The sequence below is a fragment of the Emys orbicularis genome, chromosome 10 (assembly GCF_028017835.1).
Source record: "Emys orbicularis isolate rEmyOrb1 chromosome 10, rEmyOrb1.hap1, whole genome shotgun sequence".
Lineage (NCBI taxonomy): Eukaryota > Metazoa > Chordata > Testudines > Emydidae > Emys > Emys orbicularis.
The window spans coordinates 33996930-34011664 of record NC_088692.1 but is presented as its reverse complement, the minus strand read 5'-3'; the positions used below and the strand labels follow the sequence as shown (position 1 = coordinate 34011664).

General features: G+C 47.7%; 1 protein-coding gene across 1 annotated transcript in view; it reads left to right on the top strand.

The window, feature by feature from the left end:
* The first annotated feature begins 10219 nt into the window (after positions 1-10219).
* Positions 10220-14735, top strand: part of LOC135884599 (maestro heat-like repeat-containing protein family member 1) — a 37426-nt gene continuing 32910 nt past the window's right edge. The window contains exon 1 of the mRNA XM_065412026.1: positions 10220-10265. Coding sequence (XP_065268098.1) covers positions 10220-10265 — 46 coding nt within the window. The remainder of the gene's footprint in view (positions 10266-14735) is intronic.

The following is a 14735-nucleotide window of genomic DNA, read 5'->3' as shown; positions in this document are numbered from 1 at the left end:
TCACCTGGGCAAGGGCTGCAGGCTAACCTGGCAGCTCCTGAGGGGAAGAGCAGGGCCAATCCAGGCCACAAGGGGGAGCCCTTCCTCCAGCTACCTGTTCGCCCAACACCCCCACCCCCACTCCGCTGCTCTCACTGTCCTGGGTGTCTCTCCAATGGGGGTGGGAGGCTAGTGGTCCTCCCTGGAGCTCTCCGGACCCCCCATCAAACCAGGCTTGCGTGTGAGCGGCCCTGGGAGAGCCCCTGAACCTCCCCCCACCACAGCCACTGAGCCATGTGAGAGGCGAGGCAGAGCCCCCCGCCCCGCCCCGCAGGCCTGTCCCCAATGCCACTGAGAGACGGCCATCACCTCCGTGGTCCCCGTCGATGTGCCCGGAGGGGAATCCCTCCCCTGCCCGACCTCACGAGCGATTCAGTCACGTGAGCCGCTGCTCCATGGGCTGCCTTGGCATCCAATGGTCGCTTTTCCCTGAACCCCACCAATGCCAGCCCTCGGGGGTAGAGAACCCCAAATGTGGATGGTCCTCTGGGAACCAAGCCCCCTCCAGGTCATCCCTCTGAGCGTAAGGGATAATCACAGGTTGTCTTGCTGCCACTTGGTTCAAACAGATCCATGCCCACCGGGCACTTACCTAGTACAAGAACAGCCTCCTCCAGCCTCCCCCTGCCTTCAATTTTCCTTCCCTCCTATTTCTCCTCTTTCCTTTCCCTCTCCTTTTGCCTTCTGTTTAGTAAGAGTCTGGCTGAGCTGGGCAAAACTGCATATTTTGCAACACTGCTGTGATCCTGTGATTAAAGAGGCAGCAAAAAGCAATATTCTAAGCAGCCCAGTGCTGGTACAAGTTTGCCAGGTCTCAGAGTGGCTGATGGGACCGTGTGCTGTGCCTTTAGTTTGCCAGCAGTAAGGCTGCAAATGAAAGTCAACACCAGAAACTGAAGCTGCTTTTTCAATCTTCCCCTTTTTGTGTGTTTTTGGCTTGTTCTGTCTTTTCGGAAACAGCAGCCGTCTGCAACAACAGATCCAGCCCATCTCAACTAACTCCTTCTCTTTACCAAAACCAACCAAACAAAAGCAAACAAAAAACCCAAAATAACAAAGAGAAAAACAAAGGACAGTTATTACCATCTTTAATACCATCAAAGAGACCTCCAGACAGGGCTTTTCCCTTCTAAAAACTCTCTATAGCAAAAGAATATTGTTAAAACAAAAGCCTCACTCAATACCCTACATTTCAAATGTGTGAACTGTTTCCTTCTTGTTTTGTGTCTTTAATAAAAGGTTACAAAGATTTTTAAGGGGGTGTTTGCTGTGAGACTAAGCAGACCAATGTCTGTGTGTTCCAAAATCCCAAGCCTTTCACTGTTTAGTGCTGTACAGTGGCAGGAGTCATGTTAACACCTTTCAATCTCTAGGCCAATATATTCCATTAAACCGAATACAAAAACCTTCCAGGCTATGGCTGCCTCTCTGCCCCCACCTCATACTAGCCCTTGGGAGAGCTGCATTGCCCAGCTGCCCCACACCCTCCCCTCCTAGTGCCGGCCCCACAGCCACCCTCCTCTCCATCAACCCCACGGTCTGAACCTTGGGGTCAGCTACAACTCTACCCTTCCCCCTCCCCCAACCCCACATCCAGGCTTCTGCCCAATCTTGCCAGTCATAGAATCATAGACTATCAGGGTTGGAAGGGACCTCAGGAGGTCATCTAGTCCAACCCCCTGCTCAAAGCAGGACCAATCCCCAACTAAATCATCCCAGCCAGGGCTTTGTCAAACCTGACCTTAAAAACCTCTAAGGAAGGAAATTCCACCACTTCCCTAGGTAACCCATTGCAGTGCTTCACCACCCTCCTAGTGAAAAAGTTTTTCCTAATATCCAACCTAAACCTCCCCCACTGCAACTTGAGACCATTACTCCTTGTTCTGTCATCTGCTACCACTGAGAACAGTCTAGATCCACCCTCTTTGGAACCCCCTTTCAGGTAGTTGAAAGCAGCTATCAAATCCCCCCTCATTCTTCTCTTCTGCAGACTAAACAATCCCAGTTCCCTCAGCCTCTCCTCATAAGTCATGTGCTCCAGCCCCTAATCATTTTTGTTGCCCTCTGCTGGACTCTTTCCAATTTTTCCACATCCTTCTTGTAGTGTGGGGCCCCAAACTGGACACAGTACTCCAGATGAGGCCTCACCAATGTCAAATAGAAGGGAACGATCACGTCCCTCGAACTGCTGGCAGTGCCCCTACTTATACAGCCCAAAATGCTGTTAGCCTTCTTGGCAACAAGGGCACACTGTTGACTCATATCCAGCTTCTCGTCCACTGTAACCCCTAGGTTCTTTTCTGCAGAACTGCTGCCTAGCCATTCGGTCCCTAGTCTGTAGCAGTGCATGGGATTCTTCCGTCCTAAGTGCAGGACTCTGCACTTGTCCTTGTTGAACCTCATCAGATTTCTTTTGGCCCAATCCTCTAATTTGTCTAGGTCCCTCTGTATCCTATCCCTACCCTCCAAAGTATCTACCACTCCTCCCAGTTTAGTGTCATCTGCAAACTTGCTGAGGATGCAGTCCATGCTATCCTCCAGATCATTAATGAAGATATTGAACAAAACCGGCCCCAGGACCGACCCTTGGGGCACTCCGCTTCATACCGGCTGCCAACTAGACATGGAGCCATTGATCACTACCCGTTGAGCCCGACGATCTAGCCAGCATTCTATCCACCTTATAGTCCATTCATCCAGCCCATACTTCTTTAACTTGCCGGCAAGAATACTGTGGGAGACCGTATCAAAAGCTTTACTAAAGTCAAGGAATAACACATCCACTGCTTTCCCCTCATCCACAGAGCCAGTTATCTCGTCATAGAAGGCAATTAGGTTAGTCAGGCATGACTTGCCCTTGGTGAATCCATGCTGATTGTTCCTCATCACTTTCCTCTCCTCTAAGTGCTTCAGAATTGATTCCTTGAGGACCTGCTCCATGATTTTTCCAGGGACTGAGGTGAGGCTGACTGGCCTGTAGTTCCCCAGATCCTCCTTCTTCCCTTTTTTAAAGATGGGCACTACATTAGCCTTTTTCCAGTGATCTGGGACCTCCCCCGATCGCCATGAATTTTCAAAGGTAATGGCCAATGGCTCTGCAATCACCTCCGCCAACTCCTTTAGCAGGGCTGGCTCCAGGCACCAGTGCAGGAAGCAGGTGCTTGGGGCGGCCAATGGAAAGGGGCGGCACGTCCGGGTCTTTGGCGGCAATTCGGGGGCAGGTCCCTCAGTCCCTCTCGAAGTGAAGGACCCGCTGCCGAATTGCCGCCGAAGAATGAAGCGGCGCGGCAGAGCTGCCGCCGAAGTGCCGCCGATCGCGGCTTTATCTTTTTTTTTTTTTTCCCCACTTCGCCGCTTGGGGCGGCAAAAAACCTGGAGCCGGCCCTGTCCTTTAGCACCCTCGGATGCAGCGCATCTGGCCCCATGGACTTGTGCTCGTCCAGCTTTTCTAAATAGTCCCAAACCACTTCTTTCTCCACAGAGGGCTGGTCACCTCCTCCCCATGCTGTGCTGCCCAGTGCAGTAGTCTGGGAGCTGACCTTGTTCGTGAAGACAGAGGCAAAAAAAGCACTGAGTACATTAGCTTGTTGCTAACATACCTGAAGAAACCCTTCTTGTTACTCTTAACATCTCTTGCTAGCTGCAACTCCAAGTGTGATTTGGCCTTCCTGATTTCACTCCTACATGCCTGAGCAATATTTTTATACTCCTCCCTGATCATTTGTCCAATCTTCCACTTCTTGTAAGCTTCTTTTTTGTGTTTAAGATCAGCAAGGATTTCACTGTTATTTACTATTCTTTCTACACATCGGGATGGTTTCTTCCTGCAACCTCAGTAAGGATTCTTTAAAATACAGCCAGCTCTCCTGGACTCCTTTCCCCCTCACGTTATTCTCCCAGGGGATCCTACCCATCAGTTCCCTGAGGGAGGCAAAGTCTGCTTTTCTGAAGTCTAGGGTCCGTATTCTGCTGCTCTCCTTTCTTCCTTGTGTCAGGATTCTGAACTCGACCATCTCATGGTTACTGCCTCCCAGGTTCCCATCCACTTTTGCTTCCCTACTAATTCTTCCCGGTTTGTGAACAGCAGGTCAAGAAGAGCTCTGCCTCTAGTTGGTCCCTCCAGCACTTGCACCAGAAAATTCTCCCCTACACTTTCCAAAAACGTCCTGGATTGTCTGTGCACCGCTGTATTGCTCTCCCAGCAGATATCAGGGTGATTGAAGTCTCCCATGAGAACCAGGGCCTGCGATCCAGTAACTTCTGTTAGTTGCCGGAAGAAAGCCTCGTCCACCTCATCCCCCTGGTCTGGTGGTCTATAGCAGACTCCCACCACGACATCACCCTTGTTGCTCACACTTCTAAACTTAATCCAGAGACTCTCAGGTTTTTCTGCAGTTTCATACCGGAATTCTGAGCAGTCATACTGCTCTCTTACTTACAATGCAACTCCCCCACCTTTTCTGCCCTGCCTGTCCTTCCTGAACAGTCCTTCCTGGAATAGGGTTACCATTCGTCCAGATTCCCCCGGACATGTCCGGCTTTTTGAGCTAAAAATAGCGTCCGGGGGGAATTTGTAAATGTCCGGACTTCCCCCCCCCCCCCCCCCCATGCAGAGCGTGCGCGGCTAACAGGGCAGCCAGCCGGATGGTGCCACTTACATGGGGCTCCGACAGCCAGAGAGAGCCCCTCCTCCCCCTGCAGCTGAGATCACTCCCTCCCTCCCTGCATTCGCAGATCGCCTCCAGCAGTCTGGAGCTCCTCCCCCGCTCCTCCCTCGCTCCTCCTCCCCTGCTCCCCAGAGTGCCCGGACGAACGGCTCAGGCCGTTCCTGAGCAAGCTCACAGAGACTTTAGGCGAAGGCCATCAACAAGGGGGCCAGGGGGTCGGAGAAGGGGCAGGGGGGTTCTGGAGGGGGCAGTCAAGAGACGAGGGGGGGGATTTCTGGGGGTGGGGGTGTGGATAAGGTTTTGGGCAGTCAGGGTACAGGTAGGGGGTAGGGTGCTGGGGGGCATTTGGGGGGGTCTTAGGAGGGGGCAGTTAGGGGACAAGGAACAGAGAGGCTTAGGTAGGGGGTGGGGTTCTGGAGGGCAGTTAGGAGCAGGGGTCCCAGGAGGGGGCAGTCAGGGGACAAGGAGCGGGGGGGGGGGTGTTTGGGAGTTTTGGGCGGGGGCTGTCAGGTGGCAGGGGTGGGGAGAGGGATCGGAGCAGTCGGGGGACAGGGAGCAGAGGGGTTTAGATGGGTCGGGAGTTCTGGGGGGGGGGCTGTCAGGGGGTGGGGAGTGGTTGGATGGGACGTGGGAGTCCCAGGGGTCTGTCTGGGGGTGAGGGTGGGGGTGTGGATAAGGGTTGGGGCAGTCAGGGGACAAGAGACAGGGAGGCTTAGGTAGGCGGTGGAGTCCTGGGGGGCAGTTAGGGGCAGGGGTCCCAGGAGGGGGCAGTCAGGGGACAAGGAGCGGGGGGAGGGTTGGGAGTTCTGAGGGGGGGGAAGTGGGAAGGTCAGGGGCGGGGCTAGGGCAGGATGGGGCGGGGCTAGGGCAGGACAGGGGCGGGGCTAGGGCGGGGCTCCTCCCGTCCTCTTTTTTGCTTGCTGAAATATGGTAACCCTACCTTCCTTTACCTTGTCTCTACAATCCCCCTCATCCTCTCCAGCCCACCTGCTCCAGGCCTTGATCACCCATCCCATTAATTCTGCCCTCCCCCCACATCTCCTCTCATTCCCCTTCAGAGCCCTCTGTAAAATCATCTCACCCGTCAGACCAGCCCATTCTGATCCCTCCCCATGCTCCCTCGCAGGTCCTACGCTAGAGCTAGCAAATTCCCCAAAAATGCATCTCTCAGGGCCACCCAAACCAGGTGCGAATTCAGCAAATCCTTTCAGCCACACACAAAAAGGGAATGTTTTGTTTTAAAAGTCAAACCAGTCTGTTTGGACCATTCCACAGCAAAATGTTGTCACTTTTCATTTTGAAATTGAGGCAACTTTAAAAAAAAGTGGGGGGAGGGTTGAAAAACACCCACAAACAACCTGAAACGAAAAACCAAAACAATTTTGTTTCAGGCCAAACCGAACCAATATTTATTTTTTTTGTATTTCTCCAACTGGCCCCCAAACTGAAAAGTCACTGATTCACTCAGCTCCATTCAGCACCCGAGTGCAGCTCCTTGTTGAGTCTTTGCAAACTTCTTCCCCACCTAGCTCTCCGGGCTCATTCCCCCGCCACTCTCCCAGCCATTCCCTTTGTGTCCTTCCCTGGCTCTCCCTTGCCAACCCCCTGCCATGCTGCTCCTCAGGCTAACATTATTCTCCCTTTCTCCTGCCCCAAACTTCCCTCTCTTCCTTCAAGTTCCTGCGTAAACAAGATCCTGCTCAGGAGAATGGGAAATCAAATAAACCAAGCAAGAGATTCGCTGCTCTTTGGGGTCAGGCCTGTGCCCTCCCCTGTGTTGTACAGCCCCCAGCATGCTGTTGGGACTCAATAAATACCCACGGGTCCTGCGCTCTGACTGCCTTTTATTGCAGACTTTAGGAATGGGATTTAGTGTCTGTGTGTATCCTTAGGAAAGAATCTTCTCAGCCCTTTTATTCTCTCGGCCCAGGGCACCGATGCAGCTGTGGCTGGACTAACAATTGGAGCGCCTCACGCTGAGACAGACGGCCAGTCCAATCTCATGCTTCAGGGATTCCATGGTCACTGAGGGGTGAGGAAGGAATTTTTTACCCATATGTCAGAGAATAGCAAAGCTGGCCAGGTGCATTGTGGGCATTTCACCTTCCCCTTTGCTGCTGCAAGAGGCAAGATACTGGAGTGGACTGACACAGAATGATTTTGCACCTTGTGGTCGAATCTCCTTTTCTCATGGCACATTATACAGACAGGGTTTGTGGGGAGGCCCCGGGGCTCCCTTGGATTAAAATTCCCAACAAAAGCCAAGAGCAATCCTCCCTTAATCCAATCTGGGGGATGCAAACCCCAAGGGCCCTAGCCAGACAGCCCCAGCCCACCTTGCCTCTGTGATGTCAGCAGTGGCCCTGTGTCACAAAGGGGGCAGGCAGCCTGTGGCTCAGTGTGCTCTGGGAGCTGGAGGAGGGAGCACACGGCTGTCTGGGCTCTGCTTTTCAGACAGTTGGGAGCGTTTTTTGGAGCGCATTGCATCTGTTTACACAGAACTCGTGGAGGAATCCACATCCTCACTGTCATCTGCGATTATATGTGAGACATCAAAATTCTTCTGTGGCTCGACCATCCCAGCACAGGGGTGAGGGACCTTTCCTAGTGTATCCTCAGGGTTAGGAAAAAGAAGTACGAAATTATACCAAGCTCTGAGAATCAGCCTTTCTTTAGGTAAATATCTAAAAAGCAAAAATGGAAAACAAGTTTAAAATCACTGATTTAAATCAAGATTTCCTGTGCTTGCTGATTTAAATCACAACGAAAATCATTGATTTGACTCGCTCTGATTTAAACCAGTCCATACTGCCGTGAACTCGGTGTGGGGTGGAAAGGGGTCATTTTAAATTGTGTTGGATGTCAAGTAATTTTATCCCAAAACTTAGTACAAATATTTAGTTTAGAGAAACAAGAAATGCTAGGCTAGTTCTTACTCTCTCTTTTTCTGACAATTCAGGGTGTGACTCCACTAGTTTAGTCACAGGGGCTCTTTTACATACCTTAGGGGACACCGTGATTAAAGCCAAGCAAAATAATCACTGTTATTAATCATGGCTATTTAAAGAAAAGAAAACACTAAACAAAACAACAAAAGACAGAACACAAATGATAAAAGGCTGATTTCTGTCCAGTCTCATCTGTATGCTTCTCTCTGGAGAGCTTTTAACAGATTACACCTTTGTGAGCAGGCTTGCCTTTGATGGGGCACTTTTCTTTTGGTAAATTGAAACCAAGGTCTTCTTTCAAAATTATTGTGAGTCATAGATACTAAGACTGTTTATGGATGGGCAACATAATTTTAAGAGCAGGCGGATCCTATTAATAACTAGACTGTTTATATAGATGGGCAAAGTAAGCAATTTTAACTCAATCCTCTGAAATAGAAGAAAGTAGTAAAATTACTTAGTTAGAAGAAACCATTTAAGGAGCTGTCTTGAGACTGGCCAATTAACAAAATATTTAGAATCTTAAATTCAGTTAAATCCCACTATTTCTCCGTTTCCCAATGATTAGCCCTTGTCTCTTTCCCAAATGCATGGTCTAAGCATTTAGTGGTTAACAGGAGAAACTGTTAACATCTTAAATTATAACAGCATTTCCATATCACAACAAAACTGTTGCAAGAGTTTATAACTCTAATCCCTTGGCAGGGTTTTAGTTAACTTCTCTTACCAACACATGCTGAAGTTTTGGGGAGGTTTCCTTGGGCTGGTTTCTTCCCGAGTCTTCTCTCTTCTGTCTGTGTCAGCTTGCTTGTAGAGAGGGAGAGGATGAGTTGAGTTTGAGCAGGGTAGCAGAGCGTGTGCAGGGTGCTCACTTAGAGTTTTTATACTCGTCTCTTCCCTATTTCCATGCAATTTTAGAAAAACACACCTCTCTCACCCTTTCATTGGCTCCCTACATTCATGGAGCCTCTTCATCTTATGGACAGGTAGTTTGTTAATGTGTATGTGTGTTAGGGTTGTACGTCTTTCTTGACAGTTATATTTCCTTTGTTTTTGTTGGAGAGATTCTCAGAACATCTTCAAATTTAGTCTTTTAACTCTTAACTTATTCAGTTCATTTTCTGAGATATTTCTTCAGTTTCATTAGGGTTCAAAATTCTGTTTTTAAAAAGTCCAAACCTGTGGTTTATGTACAGGTTTTTAGTTCTCGAAGCAGTCTTTTAAAATTAAATCATTCTTAACGAGTCTTTAGCTTAAATACGATTGAAGAAGTTGTTGATTCTCTAGAACAATTGTTGATGATGATTCTTCTTATCTTTCTGAGTTGGGGGAAGGAGTGGCTAGAGCTCTGCCAGTAACTAATTACTTCCCCATTAATATAATAAATAGTCTAGACTTAAATGTCTTCTTATATTGGTAATCAGCTGAGCAAGGTCATTAGATTTCATGTTAGTACATAATGCATTTTACCACACGTAGTAATGATATTAGAAAACCACATTAGATACTTTGCATTCAGTTAAAATACTTTGCAAATATGCAAATATGCCCTCCAAAACAGTTTGTCATTTCAATATTTTAGAAATCAACTAAGGTTTTCTACAAAACTTTTTCTCAACTACACGCATTCTTCTCTAAAGTTTTAAGGACACAAGCAGAGGGTTTTCTTGCAAAGAGGGGCTGGTAGAGCCCACTTTACAGCCTAGATTTATTGTTCTAACACATCCCTACATTCATTTTGGAATATCCAACATAAATAACATCCTCACCTTCTCCTACAGGGCCAGATCTTTCCTAAAACATTTCTCTTTATAACATTTGTTTTATTGAGATAAAGGATTAGATCTATAATAAACTGGCAGCTTATAGAAGACAGAAGTGTTCTGGTGTAGATAAAACACTCTTTTGGTTGGTTTGACTCTTGACCCAAGTTCCTTAGAGTTACAAGCGGTTTGTTGTAGCAATTAAACTTCTCTTAAATATTTTGTGCAAAGCACAAATGCCAATAATCAACACATATTTTAAACATAGCACAAAAAGAAACTAGTATAAAAGTTAAAGCAGATTAAAATGAGCACAGCTGCCTTTTAAAGTTTGTACAGACACTCTTGGGGGACATAAACAGTTTTGTGGTCAAGGAGATGTTATTTTCCGGACATTTGCATGTTTCTGGATGACAGAAAGCTGAAGACTTCTGCAATTTCTTTGATTAGCGTGAACATTTTATAACCTAGCTAACTAAAACTGGGCTACTGTTCTATTTTCAAGCCTCCTGGTGACAATATACTTATAGCTATGTTTGAATGTTCAGTAAAGGCACAAACATGTTTGTAATGACCTAACATTATAAAAAGAAGTGATAATAATGCTATTAATAAAATTTTACATCAATATTGATGTCTCACCACCTCATAGCAGTCTTGTCTCCAGCCAGGCAGGCAGCAAAAGAACTACGCCTGGGTCCCCTTGGCCCACCTAGAACCATGTGTGAGTATGGTGGGGTCTGTGTCATGGGAAGGAAGCCCCAGGGACTCATTCATGTTGGTTCTTGTCTTAGGAGCCGATATGGATCTTTACGGCCACCTCCGCCGACTGCTGCTCCGGTCTGGAGGTGAGTAGGAATTCTCCCCAGAAATGGACCCTCCTCTCCCCCCATTGCTGTCCTGTCCAGAGCTACCTGCAGGGGACCACTGGGAATCTGCATGGAATCTCCATGTGCTTGGGGAGTCAGGGTCTCCTGATGGAGGAGGTTTGTTTTCTCCAAGGTTCCTTGCAGCATTTTAGCTTTATTTAAACCCCCAGACATTTCTAGCCCTTCTGGACTGGCAGGGAATTCTCTGGTGGGACCCCAATGCAGCACTGCCATCCCGGCCTTGTCTGCACTCTCCTTGTCTCCTGAGGGAGATCTGTTATTAACTAGAGAAGCGGGGACAAGCAGAGCTGGGGAAGTCCTGGCCTCTTGGGCTAAAATCTCTAATGGAATCCTGCTGGTTAGGGAAGAATTTGGGGCAGATTCTCCCCAAATTTCCCCCTGGCCCCTATTGCCCCTGCCCATGTTATCTCAGCTCCCTACCTGTGGGGTGAGGTGTTTGTCAAATGCCTTGGCAATGGGTGTGCAATATAAATGCTCTTGGCTGTGACTGGTGGAAGTCCCTCTCCAGAGGTGCCCTGCAGTGTGATTTGTTCCCCACACAAATGTACTGTCTACCTCACCCCCCTGGGATTTCTATCAGTGACCTGGAAAGGAGGAAATGACCCCCACCCCTTTGCACTTATCCACAGCCACAGACCAGGGGAAGGAGGATACAGCAGCAACTGAGTGTTGCAGCCCTTCCCTGTCTGGGCCTGCTTCAGGTAAGTAGGAAACAGGGGTACCGACTCCTCAGATTCACCCCTTTTCCTGCGTAACCTTCTGGAACCTTCATATTGAAATGTTTCCAATTCATAGTAAGTTGTTACAGATAAGGCTGCAACAAAACCCAGGTTCAAGCCACTAGGTCATTACAGAAAATGTATTTAGGCGACACTATGAATGATAAAACCAAACTTCATTCAAAAATAAAATGATTAGTTAAGCAAACAGGTGCGCAATTACCACCTACACTGTCAACACTAACTGTTGTATTGTGGATCAATGCGGGATCAGTCCACTGACAACAGCGTGAAGTACAGCCTTAGAACCCTGGGACATAACGGTATCCTTGGGGCGTTAATTGGAGCGCTCACCGAATTAACAAAACAACTCCCAGTAGAAGCCATTCTCATACTATTGAACGTGCAACTGCCCCTTACACTAATTATATTTCCATCACCTCCTTATTGACTCTTTACATTACACGTGGTTTACATTAACATCTGCACCAATATCCTTCCCATACTATTAGTATAGATAACATTTTAATAAAACAGTCACAATTCTCAGAAACACTCATTAAAAGCCCTGCTTAAGCCAGTTATAACCAAAACCTAACAGTAGCATAACCCCGGGCCATGTCTTTGCTAACTCTTACTTTCCCATAACAGGATCTCCAACTTATGGCTAACTTTCCTCACACTAACAACTTCAGTTTTCTAAACTCTTCTATACTTAAGCTAACTTAGGCCCCAGACCTATTTTCTACTTATTTCTTAACCTAAACCATCCCATAGGTAGGCCAAATTCACAGCCATGAAAAAGCCATGGACCATGAAATCAGACTTCCCCCATGAAATCTAGCTATTGGAGGGTTGGGGAAGGGCAGGCTACTACCATGCCCCTGGCTCCAGCTGCTAGTCCCCTCTGGGCTGGGGAGGGACGGAACTGGCACTTCCCCTGCACAGCCGCCCTCGCGGGGGAGATCAGACCCCCCTCCGGGCACATACCCCGGTTGCTCGGAAGGCAGCGCAGAAGTGAGGGTGGCAATCCCACAACCCCGCTACAACAGTTTTGCGACTCCTCCGCAACTCCCTTTTGGGGCAGAACCCCCACTACAACATTGTGACATTTCAGATGTAAACATCTGAAAACCTGAAATTGAGTTTCAAATCCTATGGCCATGAAATTGATCAGAATGGACCGTAAATTTGGTAGGGCGCTACCTATAGGCTATACCTGCCCTTTGCCAACTCCCTCCAGTGGGTCGGCCCCCTCCTTCCCATTACTGAGGTTCTGCTTGTGCCTGGCATTCGACTTTTCCAGAGGCCTTGTGGTCTGCACTGCCTGAATGAGGAGGGCTCTTGGAGTCTCCATCTCCCTGCGGTTCTCCCTCCCCAGGCACTGCACGCGCTAGATTTCTAAATCCTCCAAGCTGTGTTTGCTGCAAACTAGTCCCCACCCCCTGCACTGCTGAGACCCCATTGCGCACTGTGTGGGAGTCGGGGGCTGTGATTGTTGGCCCCAACCTGTGACAGTGAGAAGGAGAGCTGGGGTGGCTTTGCCTCTGTTTAGAGAATCGCTCCTTTCTGGGTCACACAGGTGTTCTCTGTAACTGAGAAAGTTCTTTGGTGACCCAGGTGTGACTGTATTTGTTACTCAGTGAAATCAGGTTCATTGAAGTGTCACAAGAGGACTGGAACCTGCTGCTTTGGGTACAGAAAACTCCCTTCCCCTCAGCACTATCATTCACATCATTCCCCTGGCGGTTCAACCAGAGACCTTTAATGCAGAAATTTAACCCTTCTCTTCTATTGACAGACACAGCAGTGCAAGAGACTGCAGTGTCAGCCAGAGATGGCAACCCACCTGTCACAGAGTCTCCTGGTCCAGGTAGGCAGAAAGCGGCGTGATACACAGCCAGAATTCCTTTCCAAGGCCAAAGTTGCTGTTCATCTGCACTGTCTTTTACAGAATCAACATAATGTTTAGTATCGGGAGCAGCCATGTTAGTCTGTATCCACAAAAACAACAAGGAGTCCGGTGACACCGTAAAGACTAACAGATTTATTTAGGCATAAGCTTTCGTGGGTAAAAAAACACTTCTTCAGATGCACAGAGTGAAAATTACAGATGCAGGCATTATACAATGACACATAAACTAACATAATGTTTAGTTCTAGCTTGTGCAAACAGTATAATTCCCGTGGGATCCTTCTGGGTGAACAGTGGTATATTAACACAGGGTGCTATATTAGAGAATCACAACAGTTATTATGAGAGTAAACGTCTCATTAGCCTCAAAATTCAGAAGGATGTCCACAACTTTAAACTAGCTTTGACGGGGACAGGTGAGCAAAGCCCACAGGTAAGTGGAGAACATGGAGACCTGGGAGATGGGTCAGAAATAGGAGGGAGCGTGGGCTATAATGGCAGAGAGAAAGGAGGGTCAGGGCAAAACTGGGAGGCAAGATCAAATCAGTATCTTAGATGCCTATATACAAATGCGAAAAGTATGGCTAACAAGCAGGAAGAACTGGAAGTGCTAATAAAGAAATACAACTATGACATTGTTGGCATCACCGAAACTTGGTGGGATAATACACATGATTGGAATGTTGGTATGGATGGGTACAGCTTGCTCAGGAAGGATAGACAGGGGGAAAAGGGAGGAGGTGTTGCCTTGTATATTAAAAATGTACACACTTGGACTGAGGTGGAGACGGACATAGGAGACAGAAGTGTTGAGAGTCTCTGGGTTAGGCTAAAAGGGGTAAAAAACAAGGGTGATGTCATCCTAGGGGTCTACTACCAGCCACCTAACCAGGTGGAAGAGGTGGATGTGGCTTTTTTTAAACAACTAACAAAATCATCCAAAGCCCAAGATCTGGTGGTGATGGGGGACTTCAACTATCCAGATATATGTTGGGAAATTAACACAGCGGGGCACAGACTATCTAATAAGTTCTTGGACTGCATTGCAGTCAACTTTTTATTTTGGAAGATTGAAAAAGCTACCAAGGGGGAAGCTGTTCTAGATTTGATTTTAACAAATAGGGAGGAACTCGTTGAGAATTTGAAAGTGGAAGGTAGCTTGGGTGAAAGTGATCATGAAATCATAGAGTTCACAATTCAAAGGAAGGGTAGAAGGGACTACAGCAAAATAGAGACAATGGATTTCAGGAAGGCGGATTTTGGTAAGCTCAGAGAGCTGATAGGTAAGGTCCCATGGGAATCAAGACTGAGGGGAAAAATGACCGAGGAGAGTTGGCAGTTTTTCAAAGGGACACTATTAAGGGCCCAAAAGCAAGCTATTCCGCTGGGTAGGAAAGATAGAAAATGTGGCAAAAGACCACCTTGGCTTAACCACGAGATCTTGCATGATCTAAAAAATAAAAAGGAGTCATATCAAAAATGGAAGCTAGGACAAAGTACAAAGGATGAATATAGGCAAACAACACAGGAATGTATGGGCAAGATTAGAAAGGCAAAGGCACAAAATGAGCTCAAACTAGCTACGGGAATAAAGAGAAACAAGAAGACTTTTTATCAATATATTAGAAGCAAGAGGAAGACCAAAGACAGGGGAGGCCCACTGCTCAGTGAGGAGGGAGAAACAGTAACAGGAAACTTGGAAATGGCAGAGATGCTTAATGACTTCTTTGTTTCGGTCTTCACCGAGAAGTCTGAAGGAATGCCTAACATAGTGAATGCTAATGGGAAGGGGGT